Genomic DNA, 24,190 nt, shown 5'->3' with positions numbered 1-24,190 from the left:
CAACTTGTAGCTTCTTTTCAAAAGAAAATCTTTAGGATAAAAACATGAACAATTGTTGCAATCAGATCTATCATTAAATCAGTCATCAGATCTGTCATGAAATCAACAAACTAAACCTCCATTTGAATCTAATATTAAGCTCATACTTAAACTAATAAAAAAAGAAACTATATAAAACACTAATAGTCTATGTTATATGTAGGAAAGAAGGATGAACAAACTGAAGTCATTTGCTACGTCTTATTGATTTTGACCTTCGAACAACTTCAGATGCTCTTTATTAACAAAGACAAATATCAACTACGTCCATGTCAAAAAATTTGTTTCTAGTCTATGCAAGAGTCCTGAATTATTGAAAGTTGAGGTTTAAACTAACATTCATAGAACTAAATCGAGCTTTTTGTTTTTGGAAAAACATTTTTCCGTGGACCAATTTTATCCATTGAAAATTTTTCTTATTGAAAAAGATGACTCACGAAGTAATTTAAAAAAAAAATCGTGTGGTTATAAGTTGGGAAAAGGTTTCCTAACTTCATCTAGTTAGTTAAAGATAGACTTATTTAACACCTTCGACTGGGGTCAACTTCTCTCATGCAGATGATTCTTATTGGATGGTCTTCACTACAGGGGTCGACTCCTTTTTTCTTTTTCTTTTGTTTCAAAAGTTTCTCTAGTCTAGGGTCAACTCCTTTACTTCTTCCTATTTCCTGATTGGGTCGACTCAACTATGGCAAGGGGTTGACTCCATTTTTCTAAAACCTTTTGCTTCATGGGTTAGACTCCTTTTTTTCTTTCTTCGAGTTGTTAGGCTTGACTCTTAGTCCTCGAAATGACTAATTTACCCTTTTTTCCAAAAAAAAAAATCACTCATATACCATGATTAAATGGTTGAGTTTGGTATCATCAAAATTAAGCCACTTGGAGGAATCTTGAACCATTTTTCTAGCAGGTCCTACCAGATAGGTGACTGCTTTTAACTTTAGTTTTATCTTATGTTATTTAAATATAAAATCACTAAGTTCACAGGAGTGACACATTTTAATTTTAATAAATTTATACATATGGAGACCCAATCTATTGTACTCACCCCTTCTTTTTCATAAAGAATATTAAATACTAGAAAAATAATAAAATATAGCTCACCATTAGTGGTCTCTCCCTTCATTTCCCTACACTAAATGGAAACTAAATTCCTCACTAGTTTATTAGGCCAAATACCTTACTACTATTTAGTGTTAGGTTCAATGAGGAGCAAACCTAGTGGCAACCCATCTTGCCCTTTTATTCTTCTTATTTCTTGTTTTTTTCTTTTCTTGTTCGGTCAAATGGTGTTGCAAGGCTATTTATCTAGGTCATTCAAAAATGTCTTTTGCCGCTTAAAGGAAATGGTACCTGAAATTTCCTTTCAGGGGTTTTGTAGCTGCACAACATACTTAATGCACATCATAATTAGTAAGTCAAGTGTTTATTATCATCAAAATTATCTGAATGGGGATATTGAGACCTAAGCCTTTGTAGCTTCACAACATACTTAATGCACATCATAATTAGTAAGCCAAGTGTTTATTATCATCAAAATTATTTGAACGGGGATCTTGAGACCAACAGACCTAAGTCCATACAAGCCCTAGGTGTACTCCTGTCATTTCTATTTGACTTGATGATATAACTTTGGATTTACCAACGTAATTTGAAGACAATCTGATTTTTGACACACTTGTAATATCTAAGTTACTTAAGATCTAATTCTACCAGTTATTCCCCTTCTGCACTTTCTTCACCATGAGATCGACGCCATGAGCAGGGCTCATTGTCAACCTAAACGCAGGTGAATGCCGATACCTGGGGGAGAGGGTGAAGGTGAACTTGGAGAGGATACAGGCGAGGACGACCTTGAGTTCTACCATGGCGAAGCTTTGTCCAATGCAGGTCCGAGCCCCTACTCCAAACGGAGTGTAAATGTGACGAAGCTTGCAGGCGCCGGAGATTCCATGAGAGAACCTCTCGGGATTGAACTCATGGGCATCAGCTCCCCACATTTCGGCGTCTTGGTGAAATTTGGAGATGGGTATCCACATGTTGACGCCTTTGGGGACGCAGATGCTGCCAATCTTTATCTCCTCCAGGGCTTCCCTTGACGCGAAGGCCGCCGGCGGGTACAGCCGGAGAGTCTCCTGAATCACCATCGTCAACTGCATTTTGTAATCAATTTAGACCCAACTTTAATACAACGCAGAAAGCAAACTCATAGTAAATGAACTAACGAAAGGTCGCTTACTATTTTCAATTTACGGATCGTGTCGGTGTCCGGCAAACCTCCGGAGGAAGCCTCGGCAACCTCCTCGCGAGCCCGTTCTTGCCACTCTGGGTGAATGGCAAGTAACATCAAGCACCAGGAGATAGTCACTGCAGTGGTTTCATGGCCGGCGAAGTATATGTTCTTGCAGTTGTCGACGATGAAGCGATCGATTGTAGTATAAGCATTGCTGGACTTGGAGGAGTCGATGAGAGATTGCAGCAGGTCTCTGTCGGGAGATGAAGAGGACAGTACCGATTCTGCTTCACGGTCCTTCACGACCTTTAAGATGAGTTGACGGATTTGTCTCTCTAAGCTCCATATCCTCCTGTTGTTCTTGGTAGGGAGGAACCTGGCAGACTTTTTTTTTAAATAAAAAAAAAAAGAAGAAAATCAAGTCCTTTAACTTCTGATAGGATGGAAAAACAACATACCAGGAACCTGGAACCCCAATAAGTAAGCTTTTTTCAGACATGGCCTTCTGAAGTGCCCTTATCTTTGAAAAAATCTCCTTCCCTCTAACATAGGAGCTCCCAAAGGATGCTCTTGAGATTATATCTGCAGACAAGTTTCTTAAATCCTCATCAACTTTTATCTCTGCTATCCCTCCTTCCCTTTCAATTCTCTTCTCCCATGATTCAAGCAATGGTATTGTAGAGTCCACCATCAGCCCCACCATGCCCTACCAGAATTCAAACACAGAGAAATACCATGAACCTCCTATTTGTGAAATTAGGTACAAGGTTCATCCCAAAATAACTAGCCAACAATTAATCAACTCAAAACTTTTGTACTCGGTAATCCATGTGGAACTGTTCCTTAACACTCCCCCTCATGTGTAAGCCCTCTTTTGTGACTCTACATGTAGATAATTTGGATAGAGGCCCACATATGAGTGCATACTCTGATACCATGTAAAGTTAGGTCTAATGCCCATCCCAAAATGACTAGCCAACTTAGGAAACCTCTTTTTCAACTAATAGATTCAATATCTTTATATTATCTAATCTATTTGAGACTATTCATTAATACTATTTATCCCTAAGTACTTTAAAACAATATTCTCGTACCTTTACTTTGTCCATGAAGAACTCTGGAGCTATGATCTTCCTTTGGTGAGCCCATTGTGCCCCATTGGATGCTAAAATGCCTTCACCAAACAAAGGTCCACGATCTTTCTTCATGTAGGAAGGTTTGCCTAAGTTGAATGATGTATAGAGGCTTATTTCCTTTAGTAGATCATAGTCATTCACATATAGAAGTTGTATGTTGCCTGTTGAATACAAATATATTGGACCTACAACCAAGAAACAAGTAAATTAAGCTAAGTATTTAAAAAGTGAAATGTGTTATAATTAGTGTTTGGTTAGTTTTATTCGATAGTTATTCCCCTTAATATTTTATTAGTAGTGATTTTTATAAATAATTTGCCATAATAAATTTTCTTTAATTATATCTTTTTTTTTTTTTTAAGAAAACTTAGACCAAACTGGTCGATTGAATCAAGATCAGTGGAACTCGATCTCTCGTCTGAATCGGAGTTCCACAAGGCCTAAAATAACTCAAAATCTGATTAGTCATGTCAAATTTATCTGTGAACTAACTATCCCATACCAACAAATATCAAAACAAGTCAAAGAAATTTTTCAATAGAAAAGTTGGTCAATATTGGCCAAAATCGGTCAGTTTCTTATCGTGTCACAAATAGTTCCTAATGAAACTAGACTCAACCATCTTTTTAGGTTTCACAACCGGTCAGTTGGAGCTAATTAACAACATAAGATCGTGACATAACGAAAATTTTATTCACGTCAAATAAGAATATATTATTTATGACATAGGTAGGAAAAATTGAATGCCTAAACCCAGGATGAACCCAAACAAAGAAGTTGAGACATTTCTAAATATAACCATATAGGTCAAAATGTGGTGGTTGTCGTCTTCCTTAGGAAAATAAGAACCATCTCATTAATTGTGGTGGTTGTCTTCTTCCTTAGGAAAATAAGAACTATCTCATTAATTGTGGTGGACGTCCCAAAAGAAACTCTCCAAAATCTGAAACGTAATGGATGTTAGATGGGTTGTGATGCTTGATTTAACAATATTATTACGTAAAAACATAATATAATGCGACGCTAATGCACCCATTCCTATGCGAATTTATTATCTTAGATGAAAGAGTAGTTTAAGAGAATTATTTATTTATATTATACGAGTCATTATCTTATTGTAGCCAACTTCAAAGATGAAATAAAAAATTAAGAAAAAACTAAGATTAGTGGACGACAGCCATGGCGGATTCTGCTTTTTTCCGCTGTACAAAGAAGAATCTGAAGCGTAGAGAAGAAGGGGGTGTGATAGGGGTAACCGATAACGTACCGTATATCTCCGTCCATCGCTGGAAGTAAGGGAAGAGCCTCGAGATATACTGGTGATCCACCTTTCCGCCGCCGCCGGTGGGAGTGGATGCGGCTGCCATCCGTTTCATCTCCGGGATGTTTCCGAGCAGAAAGGAAGGAGGAGGGCCTCGGATTCCTTGGCGCCGGAGCCTCTCCCGGGTCCTCTCGGGCTTCCACCATAACTGGGTGTAGAGATACAGCAGAATGGTGATGAAACCCAGAAATGTTAATGAGAGTATGAGACTGCACGCTGCCTCCATATCTCTCTCTCTCTCTCTCTCTCTCTCTCTCTCTGGGTTAGGTCAACATGTTGGCATCCATTTCTATAACAAAGTCTGGCAGGGAGTGAGGACGAACCGACCAAATTGCACTGACCTAAACGTTTTAATAAGGATTTGAAGAAGACTTTCAACCAAGCTTTATTTCTCCTATAATAAATCCAAACTGATAATACAACAAACAAGAAAAAAGATCTCCTTATTTGGATGAACAGAAAAACATCTCCACAGATGATACTGGATGCACTTCAAAAGGTAGTAGTAAGTAATTACTCATTATATTTGAGATTATTTAAGTACCATGGAATAAGAATATTTTCAAGATACTAAGGGAAATTTTGAGTTTCTTTGGTTACTTAGTAGTTTACTTTGATCTTTATCTCTATCATTCATACTTTTAGGTAGAGATTGCCCAACCTGCTTTAAATTAGGGCCATAGCATAGACCGATTAATTTGGGAGTAAACCCCTAGAAGAGTTTTGAGTCCTAGTGGCCGGGTTTGAAGACGAACCAGGTGATTGGTCAATTGAGCTGTTTAAGGGCGAGTTTGGTTGTCATTATGTTTAACTAATCTCATTTTCAAGTTGGGATTTTCTAAAACTAAAAAACAAATAGGCCTATATAGACTATTTTTAGTCCTTTGAAAAGGATACATGCATCATAGGGTGACAATCACAACCCTCACTTTTAGAGGCTCTAGATTTTATTTTATTTTAATAGATCATTTCCATGTGAGCCCAAATCACTATAAGGAAGTGTGTGTGCTCATCCCTAACAACACTACAACTTGTTGGCTTAAATGTGGAACTCATCCCAACTTAACTTGCTAGACCTTCCATCCCATGGGATAAGACATAATTAACCAAAAAGCAGAAAACAAAACACTAAGGAAGAGTTAGGGATAGTTTTGCCTAAGCTCGATTCATGGGGGTTGCAATACTTATATACCTCCCATATTTTATCTAATCTTATTTTATTTTAATAAATAATTATAATATTATAAAAAATTATAAAATAATATGGAAAGGTATAAGTTTAGAATACCAAAACTTTTGAATCTTTTATGAATATGTTTTATGCCCTTATGAATTAAACAAGTTACAGAAAATAGAAGAACAATAGGTCAATATTTCACTTATTGAAGGCATAGACAAAAGAGAAAGTTAAGTCCAATCACTGAACAACTACGAATTTTTATATTATGGGGTACGGATGAGATTAAAAATTCAATCTTATTCGGGTTTTAATAGGAATGCAGAAATAGCAAGTTCAAAAGAAGAAAAGGTGTAGAACCCAATGGGAGGTGTAGAACCCAATGGGAAGTGTAGAACCCACTAGGAGGTATAGAACATGGGAGGATTTAGAGGTGGGCACAGGTCGGGTCGGGGTAGGGTTTATCAAACCCAAATCCAAACTCAATTCTTGACTCTGACCCCAAAACACAAACTAAAAACCAAAAAATCCAAAAAAAAATTCTGAATCACCAAACCCGATCCCAATCTAATCACCATCCTTGTAACCCCATCCCCACTTCATTCCCATAAACCCGACTTAAATCCGAGGCGGCCCCGAACCCGAGTTTTTTGGGTAAGGTCGAATTGGGTTCCCCGAAAACCTGACCCAATTCCCACCCCTAGGAGGATTCAAACCCAAGGGATAGGATGTGAATCCCTAAGAAAGAAGAGAAAATAAAAAGGATGTGAACCCTAGTTACATAAACTTTTGGAATTAAAAGTGGATTCAAACCCATGTATGGATACAAACCCTAAGCATAGGATTCGAACCCTCTATGCAAAAATTTAAATCTACAATCTTTCATGCTCATTTTCAGGAGCTGTAGGTCTCCAAATATTGCAACCTAACATTGTGTTCAACATTAAAAATAGGATTTAATGCATATTTTTAGATTATTTTTTACCTAATTTTGACCACCCATCTTTGCTAGATGACAAAAAAACTGTTTCTAACCCATCGGGTTTTGAATGTTTGAGAACCTTATATTTAAGCCAAACTCATCCAAAATGAATTTCTCTCTTGGCTAAAACATTTTCCCAGACTCTTAAACCTTCACACATGATTTGAGAGGACTTTTCCCTCTCCCAAGCTTCCAAGAAAGTCAAAAACGATAGTTCCCTCCATTGAGTTAAGTATTGCAACACTTGTTCTTTCAAATCTTGATTGAATACTTAGATATATATATTTTGAACATTTGCCTAGTAATTTTGGAATCATATTTGATTCAAAAGTTGTGTTTTAAGTGTTTATGTGATTGACTTCCATTTGAAAAGAAATTTGCTTGATCTTTTACTTTCTAATCATTTTACATATGCAAGTATTCTAATTTGGTGGGGGCATTTGAAATGGGTTTCGTGAAATATTGAGATTTGGGGATAAGTTTTCAAATCCAAGTATATATAAGCATATACCTTGAAACATATTGATTATATTTGGTAGAGTACTCTAAACTAGTGATATTACTCATTGAAATTATCCACTAACGTTTGGATTACTACTCTTGGGTTGTATTTTTAAATATATATTACATTACATTGAGTTGCTTTGTATTTTTCCCAATTTGAAAAATCAATTCCATCTTAACATTGTGTATATATTTCCAATCTAGTCACCAAAGACTTTCTCGAGTTGTTGGTTATTTAAATAGGTGCTTACGAACTAGAGTACCTATTTGATTAAGCGTACATCGCTAAATTTGCCTATTGAAAAGCAGTTTACATTAAGTTATATTGTAACCAATTAAACATTGCCAATTGGGTCAAATTTTGGGTAGGCAAGACCATCTGTAACATTTAATTTATTGAGAGAAGTTGTTGGAGTTGGCTTGTAGAAGTAGCAAAGTTGTTGTGGTTGAAATATAGAAATTGAGAATTTGAGGTGGTTGAGATGTAGAGACTAAGAAAGTGCATTAGCTATTAAAAATTATATGAGAGAAGTTGCTTGAGTTGTAAATGTTGAGAAACTATTTTGGCTAAGTTGTAGAAGTTGGGAAGTTGCTGAGTAAAAGTTGACAAGTGGCATTAGCTATAAGCCGTAAGACCTTACCTATGCGGGCGGTGCTGAAAATCCCTTTTGGGTCAAGGCTGGTGTGCCTAGTATGCTACTAAAAACCCTTGTGAAGGTCTACGCTTGTATAACCTAGTAAGAAGTTGGAAAATCCCTTTGTGGGTCTAAGCTAGTGTGCCTAACTAGCTGTTGAAAATCCCTTATAGGCTAGTATAACCTAATAAGTTGTTGGAAAATCACTTCAAGGTTCCATGCTAGTGTGCCTAGTTAGCTATTGTAATCTAAGTGAGGGTGTACTACTATAAATTGATTGTTGTGGTTAATTGAGTGACATAAGTTCTTCTATAGGCAGCATTGTAATTGGCCTTAGTGGCGTTTGTTGTAGATGTTGCATGACAAACAAACTTAATGAAGCTTCGAGGTGCTTGGGGGATTAACAATCCACAAAAGGATTGTGAACCACCAAAAAATCTTGTTTGTTCTTGATACATGATTGCTTCCCCTTATATTGAATATTTTGTATAAACATAAATTGCAAGATTGTGCAAGCACTTATATTAGTTGTAAAGATAACTACAATATAAGGATTAACCAAAATAAGTTAAAACTAGCAAGAAAAGTTAACAAACCTATCACCCCCCACCCACCCACCCACCCTCTAGGTTTATTCCCCATGAGACCTTAAAAATTCATCTTCCATAATTGAGAAACCAAAGATCTAAATCAGATCTTAACACTAATGCTCAGAAATACTTAGTTTTCAACGCGAAACTCTACCAAAAGTACATATTTTTCACTCTTAATGGCACTAGTACTTTGAGAAATCACTTGGGAGATTAGAAATTCATATGGACTTCAAAAAAATTCAAAAATTGATTGCATTTCCATGAATTTGGACTTCCATAATTCAAGCATAACTGACTATCTCATTCTCATGTAATGATCAAAGAATGATAACATTGAACCAACAGTAAAGATAGCTCGTCGACCGACAACTGAGTCGATTTTCATCCTCTTATCCTGTGAAACCATTGAAATGTACCTCGTGTAGGACGGTCCAAATATTTACTCTGAGTTAAAATGATAAATGGGCAGATTTACATACTAGTCATTTGCATCTCCAAAATAAATACAAAAAGACAACAAATGAACATATAAGAGAGGATCTTCTGAGTCTCTGTTCTCAATAAACTAGTACACAGGATTACACTAGACTGGTTTTAGATGGCAGCCCTGCAATTTCTTCGAGTGGTTTCCACATGAAATTTCTCCTGTTGGAACAAAGCTAGGATTTTGAGCATTATTCGCAAGCCTTAAACCCATTAATCCAAATTAACTTTCCCTGCTTCAACGAATGGCAATGATGCATGAATTTAATCAAACCCAACCTTGTATTGTCATAACTTGACCAGAATTAGGAAATGCAAATACTATATCAAGAATACAAATAAATCCATTTTGGCAAACTTGATTGAGCCATTGATTCAATTGTCTCATTGATTACCTTTCTCAATGTGTGCTCTTCAGGATATTTAGGGAGCTTCAACATCTTTATAATCAACACTTCAAATGATTGAGCCATTGATTCAATTGTCTCATTGGTTATCTTTCTCAATGTATGCTCTTCAGGATATTTAGAGAGCTTCAACATCTTTATAATCAACACTTCGAAAATAGGGATTTAGTCACTCTTTTCATCCTTTTTACACTCCATATAAAATGACAAATTTGAGCTAGTGGATGACTTAGGTCCTATTTTTTTTTTTAAGTTACAAGAGATATGGAAAATCTTCACTCCAATTCTGCGATTTCTCTTATCCCATGAACCTCTTACTTCTTGAATAGGAAACAATGAGAAAAAACATACACAGAGAAGGCACAAATCAAAGAAAATAGATCAAAAAGAGAATTTTATCATTGGAAAAATTAGTCAAAGACAATAATTTTTTATCATTTTGGTTTCATATAATGATACAAACAATTTTTTAGTTCCTACTGCCTTAAACTTACCAGTTGTCGTATTCTGCAATGACCTTGACTTTGGGCCGGAGGCTTGGAAGCAGAGCAAGGAATTGTAGTTCAGCTTTGGATAAAACCTGACAGCAAGAAAAGAGATAAAAATTGAAACATATATAGTAGACATCTTCTAAATTGCTCCTTCCAGTAGATGCAGAACTTTCTTTTCTTTTTAGTCTATATGATGCACAAAATGCCAATCACTGAACATGGCGCACACCTTATCTTCGATTATCCAAACCACTAGGCCTTTCGCGTTTGGCGGCAGAAGAGAGAGCCTGTAATCAACCTCTGGTGGGTGGTACCACCTTGCTATTGGCTGCTTGCCCACATGGGCCTGCGTCTCAAAAATCGTAATTGTCATTCAAAAGAGAAAAAAGAAAATAGCTGCAAACTTATCATCAACATTAACAACGAATTGAAGTGTAATACCAAAACTCAAGCAAAACAACTTGATGACTAGTATCTATTAAAGAATATCAACGGCTTATCTTTTCATTTTAATATCAAGTAATACATATACAAGGAGGTAGATGTAGTGTCCTACAAATATGGGGACAAACCAGGACACTAACAACACATGATAGTACACAATATACACGATCTGCAACTGACTAAGTAAAGGAAAGTGGGGCTAATATATAGCTTACAACTACGTTCTATCATGCCCTTGAAAGCGCAAAACATTCAAAAGAATGCTAAGCTTGGAACGATGAGATTGAAACAACGTTTTGGCCAAAGGTTTCGTGAGCGAGTCTGCTAACTGATCAACAATATGAACATGCGAAACCTGAAGTTGGTTCTTGGTAATTTGATCTCAAACGAAGTGAAAGTCGATTGCGATATGTTTCATGCGAGAATGAAACACAGGATTCGCACATGCATATGTGGCTCCTACATTATCACAATAGACCGTGGGAACAACAGGCAGCTCAATTCCAAGTTCCTGAAGAAGATCAGTGATCTAGTTAACCTCAGCAATAGTAGATGCAATGGCACGATATTCTGCTTTTGTAGTTGACCTGGAAATCGTTGATTGTTTCTTGGAACTCCAACTGACAGGATTAGATCCAAGAAAGATAACATATGCGGAAGTAGAGGAATAATTATCTTTATTGCCAGCATAACCAGCATCAGCAAAGGCATGGAGAGCAAGGGAGGTGTGAGAGCGAAGAAACAGGCCATAGTCCATAGTACCTTTGAGATAAAGAAGAACATGTTTCGCAATAGCCCAATGAGCAGTAGATGGTTGATGCATATTGGAATAGTTTGTTAACAACAAATGAAACATCAGGTCGGGTAAGAGACAAGTATTAAAACTAGCCGAGAACCTGCCTATATTAAGTAGCATCACAAGCAGGAGAACCATCATTTAGGAGAAGAGTCTTAGTAGACGACATTGGAGTGCTAACAAGTTTTGCCTCATCCATTTTAGTTTTGACAAGCAAATCCCGAATATATTTTCATTCAGAGAGATGAAGGCCAGAGGATGTGCGAGAAGCTTCAACACCGAGGAAGAAGTGTAGAGGACCCAAATCTTTCAATGAGAACAGATCAGAGAGACATGTAATAAACTGTTGGATAAGAGCATTACTGGAACAAGCGAGGATGATATCATCGACATAGACAAGAAGATATAGAGTGTCGGAAATAGACGTGCGAATAAACAAGGAGGTGTCACAACGGGAAGCAGTGAAACTTGCAACAAGAAGGAATGTGCGCAACTCATTGTACCATGCACGAGGAGCATGACATAGACCATAGATAGCTTTGTGTAATTTACATACATGATTTGGAAATTGAGGATGCACGAAGCCTTGTGGTTGTTGCATACAAACATTGTCAGACAAGGTGCCTTGTAAAAAGGTGTTGTTAACATCCAACTGGCGCAAGGACCAGCCCCGAGAGATGGCAATACCAAGAATTAAACAAACAGTCGCCAGTTTTACAACATGGCTAAATGTTTGAGAGAAATCAACACCAAGATACTGGTGAAAGCCGTTGGCAACAAGGCGAGCCTTGTAACGACCAACGGCTCCATCATGATTGATTTTTATCCGAAAAAACCCATTTACAGTCGACAACATTTTGGGTGGGAGAGGATGGAACTAAGGACCATGTATTGTTTTTTTGGAGAGCAGTGTATTCATCACTCATGGCCTGACGCCAATGAAAAGATTTCTGAGCCTGGGTGTAACTTGTCGGTTCGATGGGAGAGGAGTTTGTGAGGGTAGTGTGGAGGTCAAAAAATTTCTTAGGTTTGTGAATGTTATTTTGAGAGCGGGTTGTAGGATGAGAGGGTGGAGCAGAAGCATTGGTGGTGGAGGGAAAATCAAAAGGTGGATTATGTACGGAAGAGAAGGATGGAAAACATACATGTGGAGGGTGCGTAGCGTGGGCATCTGGAGGTGGCGACGGCGTGGAGATAGGAGCAACCAACTGGGTCGTGAGACTCGGCGAGGTGGGCATAGCGAGATCAAAGGAGTGGGAATCGGCCAGAGGAGTGGAGGGCGAGAAAGATGCCGAATTTTTTGGGGACTGGACCGAGTTTCAGGCGAGAGACGAACAACGCAAGGAGAGGGGGTGGTAACAGACAGAGAAGGGGAGAACGATAGAGTGGCCGGATTTGCTGGGGATGAGGCTCAAATTTCAGGCGAGATGGGAACAACGCGAGGAGAGGGGGTGGAAGCAGGCCGAGAAGGTGAGGGCGAGAGTGAGATCGAGTTTTCTAGGGAGGTCGACGAATGGGAGTTGAACGAAGAGATTGTAGGATTAGGAAGATTAAGTGGGCGTAGGGTGGCATTTGGGGAAGAAGTTGCAGAAGGGGTGGTGGGGCCGGGTGGATGGGTTTGGGTGGCTGCGATCTGTTTGTGAAGTGGGCCCCGATGAAATAGTAAAAATTTGTAGAAGAGGTGGGAGTCACACGGGAAGCTGAAGAATCAAGAGTGGCATAAGGGAAAACATGTTCTACAAAATGAACATGATGAGAGACAAAACTTTGTTAGTCTGTGGGTCAAAACAGTAAAAGGAGTGATGAGCAATGGAGTAGCCAAGAAAAACACACGGGCGAGAGCGAGGTTCTAATTTATGTTTAGTATAGGGACGAAGCCAGGGATAACATAGACAACCAAAAACACGAAGGGAAGTGTAATGGGGATGATGATGAAATAATTTGTGAAATGGAGTGTCAAAAGCAATAGTAGAGGAGGGCATGCGATTGATGAGATATGTGGTTGTTTTAAATGCAAAGGACCAAAAACGAAGAGGTAAGGAAGCTTGGTGAAGAAGAGTAAGACCGATTTCAATGATGTGACGATGTTTCAGTTCAGCGAAGCCGACATGTTCGGGTGTGTAGGGAGGGGATGTGAGATGTTGAATACCAAATTTACACAGGGTGTGTGTTAAGGCCTGATATTCAACATCGCCATCAGTGTAAACTGTTTCAATTTGGGTATGGAAGAAATTTTCAATTAGAGTTTTGAATTGCTGAAAAATAGGAGGAACATCAGATTTGACTTTAAGAGGATAGAACCAAGTATATTTCGTGAAGTAATCGACAAAAATGACATAATAGTGAAACTTGTCAATGGATAAAATTGGAGATGGACCCCAAACATCTGAAAAAATAATTTGAAATGGTTCATGACAATTTAGGGATGAAACATGAAAAGGCAATTTATGACTTTTATTACAAGCACAAGAGTCACAGTGAGACTGAAAGTTTGGAGACGTAAAACAAGTAATGTGCTTCGTGGCAAGGAGCTTTTGTTAGATGGAGTGAGAGGGATGACAGAGTCATTGATGCCATAAGGTAGATGTCGTGGTGAAGGAGGTAGAGGGTGAGACTTTGGAAGGTGGAGAGTATGATGGCCATTCGTATGAGTTGTTCCTATTCCGGCCTTGTGCCAAGGATGCCCCCGTACTCAAATCCTTCACAAGAATATGGTTAGGAAAAAATTCAACAGAGGTGTTATTTTGTTTGCAAAACTGAGAAACAAAAATGAGATTTTGTTTAATAGATGGAGCACATAAAATATTATTCAAAGTGAAGATGGTATTAGGTGCAATAAGTGTAGAGGAGCCAGTATGAGAGATAGGAATACTAGTGTCATCACCAACAACGATATCTTCATTCTCGTCATAGTTGGAGTGCATGGAAAGGTTTTGCAAGTCAGAGGCAATGTGATGAGTTGCACCCGAATCAAGCACCCAATTGCCATTGGAAGCACTAGGGGCACCGGTGGTTAAATGAGATTGTGGCCAGGATTGTGGATGGTTTGGTTTGGGGCGAGAGCGACACACCTTTGTTGTGTGACCAACTTTGTCACATAGTTGACAGACGACGCGAGGGTAGCCCTGCTGAGTATTAGACCGCCAAGGGGTACTGAATGGAGAAAATGATCCAGAGGGATAGCTATTACCGGGATGAGGAGAGCTATTGGACTGGTTTTGGTTGGATGAGGAAGGGTGAGAGTTTTTATTGGTTGGAGTGTAGTTTCTGTGGGGTCCACCTTTGGGCTTCTTACCACTGCTTTTGTGAGTAAATTGAGTAGTGATGGACGCCTCTGGCTTCTTGTTTTCATTCCGTTGTTGGATCATTTCTTCATCTAGTAACTTGTCATAGAGATCTTCGAAAGAGATTGTAGAATCACGAACCCGAACAGCAATAGTGAGTTCCTTGAACTCATCTTGAAGGTCATTGAAGGTATGGCTGATAATTTCTTCATCGCTCATGGGATGACCAATTATGGCTAAGTCATCAATCACACCTTTGATTTTAGTCATATAGTCTGATACAGTGAGACCAGCTTTCGTAGTCCGCATCAAGGAGGTGAGTAGCGTAAGCATCCTTGTGTTTGATTTGTTGGCATAGCTTGTTTGAAGCTTGTCCCAGGCAACTGCTGAAGTTTGACAATTATTGATTGTGGGACCAATGGCTAAGTGGATTGTGGCTTGAATACCCAGGAGGACAAGCCGATCTTGCCGGAGCCATAAGTGGTACGCAGAATCGATTGTTGGAGGACAGGGATGGGAGCCATCAACAAAACCAAGGAGATCGTAGCCAAACAGCAGGTTGGTCATCTGAGATTTCCATGAGGCATAGTTGGATCCATCTTTTGCCAGTTTGAAGGGGATATGAGAGGAGACATTAAGGGAGATCAGATTTGTACCAGCAATAGTGGTATTACCTGACATGGTGGTGTGCCCAACAGTACGTAGCTGGGTTATGAGGAGGAGCAAGTTGACTTTCCTGGGAGGAGGCTGAGAGTGGAGAAGAAGGATTGGACATGGAAAAAAAATATAGAGTCACGGCAGATCTGGGTGAAGAAAGAAGAATGGGACAGAGATTGAACGAATAGAAGAAAAGGAGGGGTTGTTCTTGTGACAGCTAACACTCTGACACCTTAAAGAATATCAACGGCTTATCTTTTCATTTCAATCTCAAGTAATACATATACAAGGAGGTAGTTATAGTGTCTTACAAATATGGAGAGAAACCAGGACACTAACAGCACATGACAATACACAATATACATGATCTGCAACTGACTAAGTAAAGGAAAGTTGAGCTAATATATAGCCTACAATTACGTTCTATCATCTATCACTAATGGAGGCACAACCTCCCATTTGAGCATAAGAAAGTGATAAAAAATCAATAGTCAATTTTTCCTCGAAAGATATCCGTTCATGAATCGGGCTTCCATCCCTGGAAGCTCTTCTTCTCAACCATTTCAAGGTAAGAAAATGGTGTTCTAATTCCCAACAGTTGGAAATTTTCACAGAAGAAATTCATCAAGCAACCCATCTGCAAAAAACGTCCAGCTTCTATCCATGATGGAGATGAAATGAAATGTCAAGACAGACATATAGAGCTGACACGCATTCAGAGATTGATTATCAATGTCCATTATCGGGCAACCTGGGTGTATCTTGGTGAGAGTAGTCTCCAGGTCGCCAAGACCGCGGGCAGAGAGGTCCAAGAAGTAGTATCCCTGGTACTGGAGCCACGTCAGGTACCTTCCCTCATACCCTCCCTCGTGAGGGCCGTATATATCCAACGCCTTATGCTTCTCAACGTCGTTCAGCCATCGACCTAAATCCAATTTCGCCAGGTCCCCTCCAATAAAGTCTTGAATCCCACATTTTACGCTTAACCCGAAAGTTCCTCTCCTGCTCCGGTGATTTTGTCTCGCCGAGGCCGGCAAACGTGATCACCGGCTGAAGCTAATTCGCGGTGACGATGAGAGATACGTGGAGGCGGCGGTGGTGGCAGTTGTTGTCATTGCATCCACCCTTTTGAAATATTTGTTTGTCGATCCTTGTATAAGATCCGTGCGGTTGATTTCCTAAAAGGTTCGACCCTTTTAGCGCACTGATTTTAACATGGTATCAGAGCAGGTTGGTTCCGTGTTCGAGTCCTGCTCCCACCAAATTTATCCCGGGTTTTTCTGGTGAATTTGTCCACGGGTTTTCCCCATGCGGGAGAGTGTTGAAATATCTGTTTGTATCGATCGGGCCAGTCCTTGTATAAGAACCATGCGGTTACTTTCCTAATAGGTTCGAGCCTTTTAGCGCACTGGTTTCAACAACCTTTCTGGGGCAGTAGAAACGTGGAGGGAAGCGGCCATGTTTTTGTTTGAAGTGACCCAAGTGGAGCAGCATGTTTGAATGGTGGAGAGAGAAGATAAGGTGAAAGGTATTTGAATGGTGAAGTCAAGAATGAGGATAAAAAACGAACCCAATCGTAGAGCTAGAACGGGGGTAGTATGGCTGGCTGGGTTCGATTTTCTTAAAACCCCGCTCACCAGCGTCTCTTGGTTTCCTCCCATCCTTGCCTCTTCAGTCGACGAGCCATTGACCCGTCTCTAGGGTGGCATCGAGCCGAGCTGAGCCCGAACCTACCTATGTTCGAGCCGAGCTTGATTTAAATATTTCAAAATCGAGCTCGAGCCAAGCCCAGCTTTGAACCTAAAATTATTATCGAGCTCGAACCGAATAATTTTAGTTGAGTTCGAGCCGAGCTCAAGCTTCAACATTCATTTAAAACTTTTCAAAAAATACATGTCTCGAGTTCGAGCTCCAACATATATTTAAATTTTTTCAAAAAATTAATGTTAAAAAAATTGTATATAAAATTATGCATACATTTTACATAAAATTGGGCATGACCTCTACATAAAATTGGGCATGACAGCTGCTTAAAATTGGGTATAAGAGTAGCATCGAATTGAGTTGAGCCCGAACCTTCCTATGTTCGAGTCGAGCTTGATTTAAATATTTCAAACTCGAGCTCGACTCGACCCTAGCCTTGAGCCTAAAATTGTAATCAAACTCAAGCTTAATAATTTTAACCGAGTTTAAGCTCGAGCTCTAGCCGAGTTCGAGCTTAACCTACATTTAATACTCTACATAAAATATATGTAAAAAAAATTATATATGAAATTATGCATACATTTTATAAAAAGAATGATATGGGAGGTTCGGGATTGAATTTCGATAATGGATTAGAATGCACTAATATTAATCTTTTTTACTCCAAATATTGTCTAGCGTATTTTTTAATTTTTTAATTTGGCCATAAATTTACTATGGCCTCTTTAGTGCCCCTAGTTGAAAATTTATATTCTAGGAAAAACTAGAAATATTTTTCTTATGATACATATTTCCAAAAAAAACCTTTAAATAAAATCCTATTCCTATTAGTGACTTACTTGATAATTAAAAGAAATATTTTAAAATTTTCTTAGGAAATTTAAATGGACCTTTATTGACTCTTCTAGGGAAAGAAATAAAAATTAATAATTAATCTAATATATTACTATACTTATAGATAAATTTTTTATCAAATAAAATGTCAAACATAAAATTGCTATAAAAATTGCCTCATGCTAAAAGTATTACAGCATTAACTGTCAAATACTTATTAAAAAAAAATTATACCTTTTAACAGGAAAATCTTACTTAAAAAATTATATAATTTTTTTAATAAAAATTTCCTAGTCAGGAGGAATTAAGGAATGATATAGAATTGGAAAGGAGTCCGGAAGAGGGCCCGAAAAGAAATTCAAAACGAGATATGGCTCTTTGCATTTTGCTCCTCCAGGCGTTGATTTTGTTCCCTTGGAGTCGTGCGGCCTCGGCGCAATCGACTGCAATTATATGCCTGCCTGATACGTCCGTTAGAGCCTTTAGATCCTCTCTCGGATCATCATTTCTTCGTCTCTCTGTTAGGAAATTCATATTTCCTATTCTAATTTGGGTAACATATTTATTATGCAATTATATTTTCTATTATTAATGGAAGGGCTGAAATTAAGTGATCTAATTTTGTTAAGCCCATTAAAGAACGGGCCATGGGTATGGACCACTTGAGTAGATACCATAGGGAATTATGAGAACCCTATATAAAGAGACACAACATGGTTATGGTTCCCAACATACTAAATCACACACAGTTTCCCTTCTTCCCATCCAGAAGAGAGACGAAGGTCCCATTGAGGAATAAGGCGATTTAGTTGAGGAAGACCATATCCGTTCTTATCGTTCGTCATAGAGATTCCGCATCAGAAGGCGAAATTTACGGAATGGATCCAGGTATTTTGTTTTGAATCCTAATATTCTAGCATGCTGTAAATTCTGGATTAGAATTTACTATTACGAATCTAACACTCTCTGCTCTCTTCTCCAGCATTTCTGTTTCTCTGTAGGGTTTCGTGCTTCCAAGAGGTGCGGCCTTTCTCTTATTGCGAACAATGTCTTTTCTCTTCTGGTTTAGTTTGGACTTGAGCTTTTCTGTGAGATTTTTGCTTGAATGAGTACGTTTTGGTGATTTCCTGCTGTATATTATCTTTTTACTGTCAAATTGCTCAGTGGGTTCTGGTAATGAAGGCGGCTGGCGAGGCAGCTGTCGACGGCGACAGGGGCAGCCATAGCTGCGGACGGAAGGGGCTTGGCGGTGACAAGGGGTGGAAGAATTTTTTCCCCTCGCTCTCGCTCTACTCCTCTCCAGCTCTTGGTGAACCTTAAACGGATATCCATATCCGAAACAAAAGGATCAGGATCCATATCCGCATGAACTTCTTCACTGATCACTGGAGACTTCAAAAAAAAAATTCTAATTCTTGCTAGAAAGGTCGAACTCACTGAGATTAGCAGAAAGTTTGGAAGGGTAAAAAACAGTTAGGAATATTTTAAATTTTTTTACAAAATTTTCTCAACTTTTTATTTCTTTTCTGATTCTCGAATCCGGATATTATCCGACAGATCGGATTCCAAAATCAGACTTCGGATATCCGGATATCTGCAAACGGACCGGATTCCGTCCGTTTAAGCTCGTGGGTTCAGGGTTTAAGGTTTGGTTTTACCGAAAAACCGAAACTGGAGTGAGGGTTTGGCGTGAGAGAAGAGGTTCCACCGCGGCCTGTATACTGCTCCCTCCTTCCGAACTTCATATTGCAAATGTTTATTTGAATCTTTGGTTTTTCGTCTTGCGAGAACACGACCGCCTACTGTTGTTGCTCTCTACTTCGTAGCATTTTCGTCTCGGGAGCTTGAATTCTGAGTGAGTTAATTTTTCTGCTTTGTTTTGGATTATTAGATTGTGCAATCTATGTTGTCTTCCATGAATCGCTACTTTTTTTATGGTAGTTTTACTACACTGGTTTGATTTATTTGTAAAAGATTGATTTTGTTTTTGTTCTGAACTGTTGAGTGTGGGTAAGTGCTACTCTTTTTGGGTAGTTTGTACTTATAGCTGGGTTTTCGATTAATTACTAGTGTCAATAATAGTTCGTTTTATTTAACCTTCTTTCTATAAGACATATTGGTATTAATCTCCCTAAACTGTAATTTGTTAGTCCTGCCATATAAACTCTATTTCTTTTTTTTATGATATCTGGCATTTCTTTGGATCTTCTTTGACTTAAAGGAAGGTTTGGGGTTGATCCATTATTGGTAATGATACCCTAAGCTTGAGCCATTTTACATGCGTACTAATTGCTTGTAACAATTTGTTGATGTCTAAGATGATCTCTGGTTTTTGAGGAATTAACTTTACCTTCGTTAAAAAAATTCTATGTTCATATGAACCTTATAACCTGCACCATTTGCATCGATTATGTTGGTCTATCTAAGTTTTGGTGGATATGTTGATTCATTTGCTTATATTTGACAGTGTTAGTTATGGTGTTTGTGTTACTTTTTATTTGGATGTTTTCATATGAGACATTGAAATCAAATTTATTTTGTATTTGAATTACCTGTGATCGAAGAATCTCTTTTCCATTTTGGAACTTTGAACAAACAGAACGAAGGGAGTTGCACAAGAGAACAAAACACAACAGTGACAAAGCAAAAAAAGATGTGGAAGAAGCTCTTTTGTGTTTGTGCCCATTCTACTACACTTTCATGGCATGCTTTAGCTAGAAGGACCTCCACGAGTTCTGCTGCTTCTTCCTCTGCTGTGAACTCCCTTATCCTCCGCTCTCTCAAAGAACACTTCCTCGAAGTCTCTAAAATGTCTCCTCCTCCAAAGGTAAGTCCTCCATCCCCTTTTACCATTGTAAAAGGTGCTTTGGACAACTATGGTCCAGTGCTCAGGCGAACGTATGGAGATGATGGCGAAGAGATAAGCATATCTGTAATGCGATTGGCTAACATTGTCCCTGGGGGTGGTGATGAAGATGACGATGGCGGAATCAACCAGCTTTTTCTACATGTGGATATCTCAAAGCCAGGTCGAGAAAAAAACCTCCACTTCTTGTGTGGGCTTTATCCAGATGCCATGGGAATCCATTCTGTCTCCCTGAGACCCCCAGTTGGTTCGTGGTTTCAACGCATACCCTCCAAATACCAAGGTCCCACATTTGAGGATCTTGATGAGAAGATGAAGGATGCCTTTCACAGTTATATAGAGGAGCGTGGTGTGAATGAGAACCTCTTCCCATTTCTCCAAGCCTGGCTTTATGTAAAAGATAACCGAAACCTTTTGCGCTGGTTTAAAACTGCAGGGACCTTCATTAAAGAAAGTAAGGCTGTTTGAAGTGAGACTCATTAATCAGCTACAATCTTGATGGGAATGCCTACTTTGTTATCTGAAAGTATGCCCACCTTTGCTTTATATTTAGTTCATCTTTGGGTTGAGTTCTACAGTGGAGAAATCAAAAGTGGGAATAATGGAAGATATTTCACAAAGAATGTAAGGCTGTGAGAGTTCTATGTTGCATATCCAATGTTGATTTTATATTGTTACATGCCGTTTGAAATAGTCTTTACCCTCTTAGAAAACAAAAAGGAAATATTTTACCCAAATCCATATGTCAGCTTTATGTCAATAGTTAGCAGGTTGGCTTCTATATTATCAAAGAAAGTGATTAGTGTGGACATTACACTGTCTGGTTTGTGGAGGTAATAGATCCTTAAGGTGAATTGTTATCTTTCCCTGGTTAGGTTCTACTAAAGTTTCCTTAAGGTTTACTCTCATTTGAAATATTTCCATATATTACAGGTTTTAGCTCTCTTTCAGGTTCATATTTCCACCTTATACTTCACATTGTTGTGGCATATGCACTTTGCAGTTTTATGAACTATCTGATACTCTACACATTGCTCACCAAGATGAACTTCTAGATAAATAAGGAGAAAAAAACGTAGATCTGGTTCATGGGTAAATAAAAATTGTTAATTAACCTGATCTGATCCGATCTACGATAGTATGTGGGTCAAAATTTTTAAAACCCGACCCGATACGACCCAACATATTTGTAGCATTACTAGTATCTTAGACTTTTAGTTATTAGTCCAAAGTAGTTTGACCTGTCAATGTTAGAAGATTTTGTTTAATTAAATATTATGACATATGTAGCTTATAATTTACCTACTCCCCTTGATTAGTAAAGCTAACATCAATGTTTCTTTTTCTCTTGTTCTATTGTTCATGATAGATCTCATGATATGTGTCTAAAGACATTAAAATGAAAGAGCCATCACTAAACTACTTGATTATGATTTAAGGTTTAATTATCACTATGTGTCATTTGTTATTAAAAATTATGTATCATGTACTTATGTGTTTCTCTAAGATTGGTTCCTTAAAATAAACTAATAAATGATAATGCATGAGCCCCAAGGTCTTCCAACAGGGATAAACGAACAAGAAAATGTAGTTGCAACAACTACAACATGGACCACGATATATCATATCTTAAAGGAAACATTGTTTAATATAGACAATGGCGTATCATAACCTATCTGCCATTTCTTATGAGAAATTCATAAAAATAAATTAGTATTCAAATAAACATTCGTGGGAAAGTCGTAATGAACGACAATTCTTTGAAATAGACATCTAATCTAGGTTGGTTTTTGAAACTTGCCAAGTTCATTTTACACTTTTCTTACAACTTCATACACATTCATGCAAGATACGGATAGGACTCCATGAGAAGTTAGTTAACAAACGAATTATCTCTTCAGGAAGTGAAGTTTTTCTTATGATCACGTTACGTTGTAAAATCACGTGTCCCCCTATGTTATGTAATATTAGCAAAACATAAAATGTTAATCATATTCAAGTTTTTTTTTCCTTCTTTATGTCTCTCCTCGGTCACTTTCTTCTTCTCCTGATAACAACAATAATAGTAATAATTTAAAATTTTAAAATTTAAATTAATAGTACGACTTTTAAGTTGATACAACCTACTCAAGGTTTAACCTGAAATGGCACAAGAAAGGCCACAAGTCTTAAAAATCAATTATCCTCTTCAATCCAAAATTACATCTTTTTGCGATGAGAATAATCTTGGGGTCGAGGGGACCTTCACAAATATGAATGCCTTTCATCACTTCATTGTCGCCTGCCTTTTTTGCTCTACCCTCAACACCTATTAATGTGCACAGACACATGCAAAAATACATGGAAAGTAAACCGATTTTTTCCCCCAAACTGCAAGCATAGTGACGGAGGATGACTAGCATTTCATGTATACAATTTTTGTTTTTTTTTTTTTTTAATGAGAGTAGATAATTGGTTTCTCTTTAATTGTATATCACCTTGAGTCTGATGAACTGCTTAAAGTTATTATAACTTTCTACATTGTTCCTTAGGCATGCCAATTTACCTTCATGTCGTATTCAACTAATTCAATCTTGTTAGTATTGACATCACTTATTTCTTGTCTCTCATATGCAGATAATGGAAATCCTAAGTTTACTTTATGAAAAATTGAAGCTTAAGCAAATCCTACAACCTCCAATCATTGCTTCTGTAAATTTACTCATTCATAACTAGAGCATCTCATGCTACTCACTATATGTTCCTGAAAGTGATTTTCATGATGCCCATCTCAGTGAAAATCTGAAATCATGCTCAAGGCTTGTCATTAATCTCTGTGCATTTGATTCTGATACATCTGATATCCTAATGTCTGACAATAGCCAGCTAATTCATTGTGCATTCCAACTAGGTCAAAATTTTCATCAGAATATGATCTTACCCAAATACATACATTAGGATATATGTGCATCCTACTGTAGGAATATGTGCATCCTACACACTTAAAAGTGACCTTAGTTCTCCAGTGAGTCCTACTGATTCAGTGAAAATAGCCATGTTAAGTCACATGTTAAATCTCTAAGATAACTTTTGACCTAGAGCTTCTAACTTATTTCTTTTAATTGTTTGAATAAGAGAGATTTTTATTGTATGTGTGAGGAAGAATATACACAGAATCATTTAGAAAAAAAAAGTAAAGGAAAACTACAATGACCACATCTGAGTCACCCTCAATCACAAGCAGGCCACAGAAATTATCATGGTTGAACTGAAGACCATGGAGGATAGTGGCAATCTTGGCTTCCATGGAGTCAACTTGTTCTTTTCATGATAAGATGGTTTGAAAATACCAAAAATTGCCCCTCCAGTAATTTCAATGAAGCATGTGACTTCATCAGATCCCTCAAAAAATTAGAGAGAGTTCATGTCTAAGATCATTGAGCTCACTAGCTGACCATTTTCAAAAATGAAGTCTCCATGAGGTCACCTTCCTAATTTTATGGCTTATGTAATACATCCCCAGCCTCTTTAATGCTGCCTCTGTTCTGAAGTAAAAATTAAAAACTTCAATATTTTGGTAAAGGCCTGCGTCTATCTAAACTTGTTAAAGTTCTTGCTATACTAG

The 24,190-nt window shown here is 38.0% G+C and overlaps 3 protein-coding genes across 3 annotated transcripts; 1 reads left to right on the top strand and 2 right to left on the bottom strand.

The window, feature by feature from the left end:
* Window positions 1-1,748: 1,748 nt before the first annotated feature.
* LOC137939122 (cytochrome P450 714C2-like) lies at window positions 1,749-4,955 on the bottom strand. Its single transcript, XM_068784326.1, has 5 exons — window positions 4,676-4,955; window positions 3,367-3,593; window positions 2,731-2,978; window positions 2,279-2,648; window positions 1,749-2,192 (listed from the first exon to the last, which is right to left on the bottom strand). The coding sequence occupies exons 1-5, from the start codon at window positions 4,953-4,955 to the stop codon at window positions 1,749-1,751; spliced, it is 1,569 nt and encodes a 522-aa protein (XP_068640427.1).
* A 4,243-nt stretch (window positions 4,956-9,198) lies between these two features.
* LOC137939117 (NAD(P)H-quinone oxidoreductase subunit N, chloroplastic-like) lies at window positions 9,199-16,869 on the bottom strand. The gene is made up of 5 exons (XM_068784312.1): window positions 16,820-16,869; window positions 15,927-16,184; window positions 10,231-10,348; window positions 10,005-10,090; window positions 9,199-9,265 (listed from the first exon to the last, which is right to left on the bottom strand). The coding sequence occupies exons 1-5, from the start codon at window positions 16,867-16,869 to the stop codon at window positions 9,199-9,201; spliced, it is 579 nt and encodes a 192-aa protein (XP_068640413.1).
* Window positions 16,870-19,409: 2,540 nt separating this feature from the next.
* Window positions 19,410-21,457, top strand: LOC137942655 (uncharacterized protein At2g39795, mitochondrial). The gene is made up of 2 exons (XM_068788382.1): window positions 19,410-19,575; window positions 20,320-21,457. Exon 2 carries the CDS (start codon window positions 20,374-20,376, stop codon window positions 21,052-21,054), a length of 681 nt encoding a protein of 226 aa, XP_068644483.1. The 5' UTR covers window positions 19,410-19,575; window positions 20,320-20,373; the 3' UTR covers window positions 21,055-21,457.
* Window positions 21,458-24,190: the final 2,733 nt, after the last annotated feature.

Source organism: Aristolochia californica, unplaced genomic scaffold (genome assembly GCF_029961685.1).
Source record: "Aristolochia californica isolate CCGP_79_NKW_82.1479 unplaced genomic scaffold, dmAriCali1.0.hap1 SCAF_10, whole genome shotgun sequence".
NCBI lineage: Eukaryota > Viridiplantae > Streptophyta > Magnoliopsida > Piperales > Aristolochiaceae > Aristolochia > Aristolochia californica.
This window is presented reverse-complemented; position numbering and strand designations above follow the sequence as displayed.

Bases quoted from the DNA above. Each gene is read 5' to 3' on its own strand.
- LOC137939122 (XM_068784326.1), bottom strand. From the start codon at position 4,955: ATGGAGGCAGCGTGCAGTCTCATACTCTCATTAACATTTCTGGGTTTC. The intron at 2,979-3,366 runs GTACGAGAATAT...GAATTCTGGTAG, and splicing joins TCTTCATGGACAAAGTAAAG to GGCATGGTGGGGCTGATGGT. The intron at 2,649-2,730 runs GTATGTTGTTTT...AAAGTCTGCCAG, and splicing joins ATTGGGGTTCCAGGTTCCTG to GTTCCTCCCTACCAAGAACA.
- LOC137939117 (XM_068784312.1), bottom strand. From the start codon at position 16,869: ATGGCTCGTCGACTGAAGAGGCAAGGATGGGAGGAAACCAAGAGACGC. The intron at 10,349-15,926 runs GATAATGGACAT...TTTTGAGACGCA, and splicing joins AAGATACACCCAGGTTGCCC to GGCCCATGTGGGCAAGCAGC. The intron at 9,266-10,004 runs GTAAGTTTAAGG...TTGTTCCAACAG, and splicing joins ATTGCAGAATACGACAACTG to GAGAAATTTCATGTGGAAAC.
- LOC137942655 (XM_068788382.1), top strand. From the start codon at position 20,374: ATGTGGAAGAAGCTCTTTTGTGTTTGTGCCCATTCTACTACACTTTCA.